This window comes from Glycine max, chromosome 8 (genome assembly GCF_000004515.6).
Source record: "Glycine max cultivar Williams 82 chromosome 8, Glycine_max_v4.0, whole genome shotgun sequence".
Taxonomy (NCBI): domain Eukaryota; kingdom Viridiplantae; phylum Streptophyta; class Magnoliopsida; order Fabales; family Fabaceae; genus Glycine; species Glycine max.
The window spans coordinates 46,208,294-46,217,121 of record NC_038244.2 but is presented as its reverse complement, the minus strand read 5'-3'; the positions used below and the strand labels follow the sequence as shown (position 1 = coordinate 46,217,121).

General features: G+C 31.6%; 1 protein-coding gene and 1 pseudogene across 1 annotated transcript; both read left to right on the top strand.

The window, feature by feature from the left end:
• Positions 1-1,907: 1,907 nt before the first annotated feature.
• On the top strand, positions 1,908-3,730 carry LOC100788004 (protein SULFUR DEFICIENCY-INDUCED 1). The gene is made up of 3 exons (XM_014778590.3): positions 1,908-2,127; positions 2,880-3,035; positions 3,278-3,730. The coding sequence occupies exons 1-3, from the start codon at positions 1,909-1,911 to the stop codon at positions 3,641-3,643; spliced, it is 741 nt and encodes a 246-aa protein (XP_014634076.1). The 5' UTR covers position 1,908; the 3' UTR covers positions 3,644-3,730.
• A 1,986-nt stretch (positions 3,731-5,716) lies between these two features.
• LOC100787476 (pantoate--beta-alanine ligase-like) lies at positions 5,717-8,174 on the top strand (annotated as a pseudogene).
• Positions 8,175-8,828: the final 654 nt, after the last annotated feature.

The following is an 8,828-nucleotide window of genomic DNA, read 5'->3' as shown; positions in this document are numbered from 1 at the left end:
ATTTATGTAGGCGATATTGACTATTAATTATAGGAGGTGATATATTGAATAGAGTCTCCTATTTGAGGGGGTTCAAAATGTCAAGATCCATTTAACAATGAAATTAATTTTAAGTGTCATTATCATAGATTTTAAATTTTTTGAGTGGTCATCAAATAACACACCATCTTAAAATTAAAGAATAGGCTAGATCTCTAATACACATTTTATTCCAAACTTTAGCATAGTTGTGTTTTTATGTTACATAGATAGATTTAGATATGTGATATCGACTACCAGAAGATTTAAGGTTATATATATGCATTTTAAAAAAGTGGAAACATATAAGATTTATCTAAGATATTCTTTCATATATGAGGTATATATGTGCATTTTATTGATTAAGGAAAAAAATTTATAATTTCACTTTAGTTTTATCTAGTTTAAATTTTGAGACTTTTTTTTTTAAAAAATAGTTGATTAAATTATTTTTTTAAAATAAATAAATTTGGTCCCGCGACTAATTTTGTTTTTTCTACTCAACATATTATTTTTAATCTAAATATAAGGGTACTTAAGTTGAAATTGAGATATGAAATAATTTTAAAGATTAAAAGTAAGAAATTAAGTAGAAATTTGATAAAATTATTAGATATAAGATAATTTTTTTTCACAGTAAAGATTAAGGTTTGACAAGAAAATCAAAATAATTAAAATATATATTAAAAGGCAATTTAAAAAATATATTACATAAGTATAATAATAATAATTAGTCACAATTTATTATTATTAACGTCTGAATATATTTGTTGTACTTTTTATACCTTCAGACACTAAATTTTGTATTTTCATATTTCAGGAGTGGTAAGACAAAAAATTAAAAAAATATTATGACAAATATGTCTCTACCTTATGCATATTATCACAAATATGTCTCTACCTTATGCTGGCAATCCACGTCGACAACCAGTGACAAATTTATCCCTAAGTACCACGTAAGCTAGTTTATTAACAGTGACGGACGAAAGTTAACCGTCAGATATATTTGTTGCCCTATTTACATCTTCAGAGACAATGTTGTATTTTCATCTTTCAAGAACGCATTTGTTAGCGAATTACACAAGGGACAGAAGTGGTTATTTACCTTAAAAGAAATTATATTATATAAAAATAATTAAAGCAAACATTATATTTCACAAATAAATAAAAATTGTGTTATAATCTTGAATTGTTAAACAAATTAAATAAATACATTTTAGGTTAGTGTCTATGTTCAAGAAAGCTAAATAACAATTTTTTCTAACTTGATTTTCAAAGAAATATTTAATTTAAAATCATCTCCAAAGGAAAAGGAACGAGGACGCAAAGCCGTCCAGGTTCACAACGTTGTTGTTGTTGTTTGTTCTCATCCTTTGTTCCTCCAAAGTTGAAACTGGAAAGCGTGTAATCTTAATAATCGTAACTAACAAAGACGAGAGAGAGAAGAGAACTAGTATTGTTTCCTTTAGTTTCACACACAAATGGAAGAGACTGCCCCAAAAGGAAAAAAATATGACCTTTACCATCTACTTCCCTTATGTCAGACCTAAGCATGCCCAGCTACATAATTAACATCTTCATTCATTCAAGAACCATCAATAATTCAATTTTCGATACTTTTATCTTAATTTCTCTCTTTTTATATAACCATATATATAGCCGTGGAATTTTTCAGAGTTTGGATTTAATAATCCACAGTTTAATTTCATAATGGATTTTTGCTGCAATTTTGATGGCTTTCAAAATTTTCTCGAGGAGGAAAGATATTATCATTAAAAATTGGATTTAATTATTTAAACAATTCATTTTTGTTGCTGTAATTAATTCTTACTTGATCAGAGATATAGTTAAGTAGTGGCAATAATAATGTTAATGGTAATTATGTGAATTATGAAGCTGGTAGAAAAGAACCCAGAAGCTGCAATTGTATTGTTTCGGAAAGCAATAAATTCTGGGGATAAAGTGGACAGTGCTCTAAAGGATATGGCAGTAGTGATGAAGCAATTGGACAGATCTGAAGAAGCTATTGAAGCCATTCGTTCATTTAGAAGCCTTTGCTCCAAACAATCCCAAGAGTCCCTTGATAATGTACTAATAGATCTTTACAAGGTATAAATCTCCTTAAGCTCTTGTTTAATTATTCATTTGGTATTATAGTTACAAAAATTTTCCTTCTTAATTCCTATACTTTTTTTTAGAGGTTCTTATTTCCTATACTTAAAAACGTCCTTTTTAATCTTTACACGTAATTTTTTATCCTTTTAATCTCGACGGCTAGGACTAAAACGGATTAAAAAATAGTATGCATAAGGACCAAGAATCTGTTTTTTAAGTATAAAGGCTAAAAGGAATTTTTTTTCCTATAATTATATGAATTAAATGAATAATTAAATATTTTTTTATTTCTTTGATATTGACATGTTTGTCCGTTTACTTTTTTTTCCCTCGTTTCCTTGTTAATACGAATCGAATTTTTCATTTGTAAACAACCTTGAAATTAGATGAAAGCATGAAACTGAAGATGTTAATTAGTTTTTACATTGTTTTTTCAGTTATGTTAAAATAAGCCACAAAACGCAAATACTTGTTATTTTTGTAGATGTAGAACCCAAATAATTAAAGAGTTTCCTCAATAATTTGAAGGTCAACTAGTTGAAGAGTTGTTTTCTAGTGTGTACAGCTTTTATTTGATTCGTTGAAATTTCCTGTTAACTAGCTGTGAAGAATGCATTTTTTTTTTTTGGGTACGATGTACGTGTCTTTTAATTTTATTCTTTGTTGGTACAATGAATGAATGGGTGTCTTTATACTTGGGTCTCATAATTAACTTCTAAGTTAAATTTCATTTGTTGAAATGATAGAAATGTGGAAAAATAGATGAGCAAATAGAAATGCTGAAGCGAAAGTTGAAGTTGATATACCAGGGTGAGGCTTTCAATGGGAAACTCTCTAAGACAGCAAGGTCTCATGGCAAGAAGTTCCAAGTTTCTATGAAACAAGAAACTTCAAGATTACTGGTATTTGATCTAGTCTAGAAATTACTATACTTTTCCTTTGCTGAAAGTTAGTTTAAGAATTGCCTTGATTTTTGCATATAATCTATATAACATACTCCCTCCACTCCATTCTCATTTGATTGTGATTTTGACAAAAACTTTTTTTTTTAAGGAATTGACAAAACTATTATCATTGTTAACTTAAAAAAAAAAGATTATTATCATTTTTTTGGACATTGACTTGTCTGAACATTATTGTACAGGGAAACCTGGGCTGGGCCTACATGCAAAAGATGAACTACATGATGGAAGAAGTGGTGTATCGGAAAGTCCAAATGATTGATCCAGATTGTAACAAGGCCTGTAACTTGGGCCTATGCCTCATCAGACAAGCCAGATATGAAGAGGCACAATTGATCCTGGATGATGTATTAAAAGGAAATCTTCCAGGCTCAGATGATAGCAAGTCAAGGAAACGGGCCCAAGATCTCCTAACAGAATTGAGATCCATGCTACCTCCACCACATTTCTCAGATCTTTTGGGCCTGGATGATGAGTTCATCAAAGGCCTGGAACAATTGATGAATGAATGGGGGCCTATTAGATCAAAGAGACTTCCAATTTTTTAGGAGATTTCTTCATTTAGAGACCAATTAGCATGTTAAGTTCATACTTTGTGTGTATAGCTTTCATACATTGGGATGGGTAATAGGTGTTTATGGAGAACTAGTTTCTTTTTGTTTTCTGTTTCCTGTTTTTGATGGAGTGGAGGGTGTTGCTTTTTTGGAAGAGTGAGGAATTAAATGAAGTGAAGAACTTTATGTAAATTAATGATGATAACAAAGTAATAAGCCTATTATTTTATAAACTCCAATGAGATGTTATTGGAAGTCTTTTTTTAATTTAGGTTTATTTAGAAGCAAAGATGCAATGGTTGTCATATAAAGAAATTTGATTGCGAACAAATGGTCACTTGTTCCACATGAATGTAAAACGTGAACTTTAGAATTTCTTCTTTAAGAGTGTGTTTGGATGGGGTAATTTAAAATTCTAAAAATTTCTAAAAATTTAAATTCTAAAAATTTCAAATGCTTCAATTTAAATTCCTTTATTTTTAAAATTATGTGTTTGGATACACTAACATTCAAACCAGAAAATCAAAGTCAATAAAATGATGAAATCGTTAGAATGAAATGCATGAGTTCGGTGGTTGAGATTACGAACGTCATAATGAAATAGATCTTGTTCAGCGACTTGGACTTGGAAATGATTCGCTCGAACTTTGATTTTCCTCCCTACAAGACCGAACCCTGGTTGTTGTTTAGAGCCACCATGACGAGACATTTTAGAGTAAGAAAGAGGCATGGCGTACTTGGAAATGGCGATCGAGAGAGGAATTTCCAAATTCACTCCCTTGAAGATAGAATTTGAAATTCTATTCTTTCAACTAACTAAAATCACTTTTAAAATTCTAAAATTTTGAATTCCTTTTACTAAAATATCCAAACAGTTACTTTTAATAAAAAAAAATTAATTCTTTATAAAAAAATACATTACCTAGTTAAATTATCCTATCCAAACACACTCTAAATAAATTTAGATACGCCACTTCTGGAAACAGTTTCAACGAGCCTTGTGATGACCACCTTCAATGACCCTTTTCTTCTCCTTTTTATGTCCAACTATATTCTTTCTTTTTTTTAACTTCATGAATTTTATTCATGTGAAAATGAGTCCTGCTTCAATTTTCTCCTTTCTAGGAATTAAAGTGAAAAAAAAGTCACAATTCTAGCTAAAAAAACTCATGAATACACATAAACAAATTAAGAGATTAAGTTGTCCTATCTCATGATTTGGCTACTTTAAGGGGGTCTATGCAACTTTTTCTATTTTGGAAAATGAAAAGAAAACAATTTATTTTATTTCGCTTAATAGTTAACATTAATCTAGTTATAAAGGATTGATTTATATCCCACAAGAATAGCTTAATCTTTTGTTCATGAAGGGAAATAAGTTCTGATTAATCTAAACGATATCTTATTATTGGTAAGTAAAGTCCGATTATAAATTATTTTTGTTAAGGATTGAACTTGGAAGTACCTAAATAAGTATCTCTCTAAGCACTTAATAAGTCTTTATACTTGCTGTGACCAAAGTGAGTTCTCTAAATTCATCTCAATTAAATATTTTTATACTTAAATGTAATTTTGATTGATCCATTTTATTCAAATTATAACTTTTGTTCTCTTATTTTAAAATTGAGACATTTGATGCTTCTATTTTTATAAGAATATCAATTTTGGTGTCCATAATTTTGGTTTAATATTTAATTTTACTTACATTTATTTATTTTATTTCTTACTTTTGTAATTAATCCAATCATTTTTTAAAGATATTCTAAATAAATATGTTAGGTTCAAAATTCAATTTGATCAAAAGAGAAATAATTAAATATACACAAAATTCTGTTAAAATTATAAAATTTCTAAAATAAGAGAAATAAATATTTTTATTTAAAAAAATAATAAAAATCACAAAATTTTAAAAATACTAGCACCAGATGTGACAATTTTAAAATGAATAACAGATGGCAAAATAATAAAACCAGAAATGGATGAATTAATTATGTGCAAAAGACAAAAACAAGCACTTCTATTTCCATCTTTTTCAGCCGCCTTCTAAATCCAATGCACACCTAAACTAACGTACTTTATCCCAAAGTCATCATTAACTTTGGCTCCAACCCCAACAAAGGTCATCACCGACAAGGCAGAGATCGCTCGATGCGGGCCCAGGGCAAGCTCATCGGGCTGGTCCCCACCATGGGCTTCCTCCACGCGGGCCACCTCTCCCTCGTGGCCCAGGCCCGCCAACTCTTCATCTACGTAAACCCAGGCACGAGAGCTGGGAAGAGCAGGCCCGTTTTCTTCAGAGGGGTGGCGACTGTGGTGACGAAGCTTCATTTTATAGTTTCTTGAACAAAAAATTTCATCAAATTATTATTTTTTAGTTCATTGTAAGGATTTTGAAAAAGGACAGATATTACTGTGTATTACCTGAAAATTTTACGTCACTTTCCTCCATTAAATATAAATTGTTGAACAATAATAATTACTGTTGTTGCTTTTGGTACAAAGTAGAGCGGTAGAAGAGAGAGTGCAATGAGGAATGCTTATCTGATTATCAATCAACAGCTATTTAATTACTCTGTATTCACTTGCACAATGGAGTAATTATATCAGTTTATTATTTTATTTCTAGATGCAAACCTTTTCTGTAAAAATCTGAAATCGTGTTTGGTGGGAGTGCTATCATTAAGTTCAAGAAAAAAAAAAGAAAAAAACTTTCCTTTTAACTATTAATATTTTCTAATGTGTAGGTTCTATTATTTTGGTTTAGGTGGTAAGTATAACTGCATGTTGGGATGGTATATTTATTTTCACTTTTTACTTGATGGGATACTAGAAGTAAAACAGATTAATTCCATATTGTTGGTTTAGTATGGCAATAAAATAGAGATCTGTAGCCCCTAGAGTTAAAGAGGAATACTGAGAAGGCAAAAAAGGAAGAACAATTTGAGGGGTCTGCTGCCTCTTTCCCAATCTTTTCTTCTCAGTCTTTCTCTCTCTTTCCATGCTTTGCATTCTGTTATCACTGGGGCTATTATTTCCACTAACTCTTACATTTCTGTTTGATGTCTATTAGTACCAGATCTGTTTGATGTTGTTCCACGTAGACTGACTATGATTGATTCTTTGTAGGTTTGAGATCTTGATTTTTCCATAAAAGTCATAGGTGCTGAAATAATACGTGATAATGATGGCCTGGCAATGAGTTCACGTAATGTGCACCTTTCACCTGAAGAGAGGGAAAAAGGTATTTTATTCAAATATTGTTTAATTAATTAAAGCCAGCAATGATATCTAATTTTGAAGCATTTGTGAATGATTATGTAAAATTTATGTTACAATGTTTTTCTTACGTTAGCCTCTTCACTTTCAGCTGCACTAAGCCTTAATAAATTGTTAGTATACTTTGCCTTCTAATTGCAGCTAGGTAACAATGATTTCTTTCAAATCCGTTCAGGCACTATCAATAAATAAATCATTGTTAAGAGCTAAATCATCAGCAGAAGCTGGTCAAGTGCATTCTGAGAAGTTGAGAAATTTGGTTGTCCAATGTATTACTGATGCTGGTGGAAAGATTGATTATGCTGAGGTGAAATGTTAAATATCTTTCTTTTCTGTGTTTAATTTGGAGTGTCTTATGAAATCCTCACATCCTTTGAAGAGCACACAATTAATAATGGTTAATATTGCCCCAAGTTACTTTGGCAGTGATGTGTGCCTTACCAAAATATATTTGGACGTAACATATCCTTGAATGAAGCCAAAGCAATACAGAATTAGAAGTTATGAATAATGGAAGGTATTGCTTAATACGAACTAGATACTTTTGCCTGCTGTCTTCTTTGTTGCTGCATGGTTTGGCAAAGTCAGGCTTATAGACAACATAGAAATCAACTTGTCAATGAATGTTTAATCTAACCTTCTGTCATCTCAGACATGGACCACATGCTTAATTAATAGTTCGGACCACGTGCTTAACAGTTCTAACAGTTCATGGTTATAGGTCATGACAGATTTTTTTCTGCCAGCCATCAGCCATGCATGATTACTTATAGATGCATTTTACCGCACCATGAAATTCTAAGAGAGCTGCTACCAGTGGCACTGCTAGGAATCAGTGAACTGGTTTGTTTCCTTTTTAATCAAGAATTCATGCATGCATTATTTATACAAGAGCTCAACTATTTGCTGAATAATGCCCCCATGAATGTGCAAGGGGAGGACTGAAGTTTACTGACTGCAAAACATGGGATTGAAGATTCAACTATTGTTTTTTCAAGATTAATTTTATTGGTGTGGTTTTGTTCCAGCAAAAACTATGCCAAGGACAAAAGGCCAGCACAAGGCACCTGCTTCCTTAAGGCATGTGGTCTGTTTTACACATTAGGCTTGCTGTAATTTATGTTAAGTACCACCATACATTGAAGATAGCTAGGAATACTGTTGGAATGGACAATCTGGTAACTATCCTTATGGATCAAATTTGTAAACTTTTGGATTAGTATAATGAACTCGAGGGTTTTCTGGTTGATTTTTTTTTTCACTTTCTATATTTCAAGCCAAAAATTGTATTAGGAAGCACTTAAATCTGAGCTTTTTTGTACCAGTGTATAATTGTCCCAAGAGTGGGGTACATGGGAAGATAATCATGAATAAAATGGATCAGGGTACAATCCACACTATGCTGCACGAGTGTATAATTGAAAAGATGAGCATGCCATGGTGCACATACCCACTTTGGTTGACTACCACTAACATTTTCTCACATCTGTTCAGTTGTCATTATCTGTGACCATGATATTTTTTAACCACTTAGGCTGCATTTGTCAAAAGAAGATGCACTTTGGATACGTAGGAAAAGAGTCACTAGAAGAATGTGAGGGATCTCAAACAAAGTGGCATAGCCACTAGCATGTAACACCATACGCGCTTCTGTGCCATGCTTAGTTGCTTACCCACCCCAGTTCCATGAAGTATATAACATCATCAAAAACTGGGTCTTGATCACAGCTTCCTTCGTTGAACAGAATATGTATGCTGCCAGAAGTGACTTTGAATATCTCCCGGTAGTACTCTCGAGTCTCCTCCCCATACATAACACATTAACACCGATTCTATATTTCATGTGCAAAGCTACTCAGAAAAAACAAATGATCCGCTGATTCCAAGCTGTCATTACAGAACA

Coding starts and splice junctions, on each gene's coding strand:
- LOC100788004 (XM_014778590.3), top strand. CDS start 1,909: ATGAAGCTGGTAGAAAAGAACCCAGAAGCTGCAATTGTATTGTTTCGG. Junction 2,128..2,879: donor TACTAATAGATCTTTACAAG/GTATAAATCTCC, acceptor TTGAAATGATAG/AAATGTGGAAAAATAGATGA. Junction 3,036..3,277: donor AAGAAACTTCAAGATTACTG/GTATTTGATCTA, acceptor ATTATTGTACAG/GGAAACCTGGGCTGGGCCTA.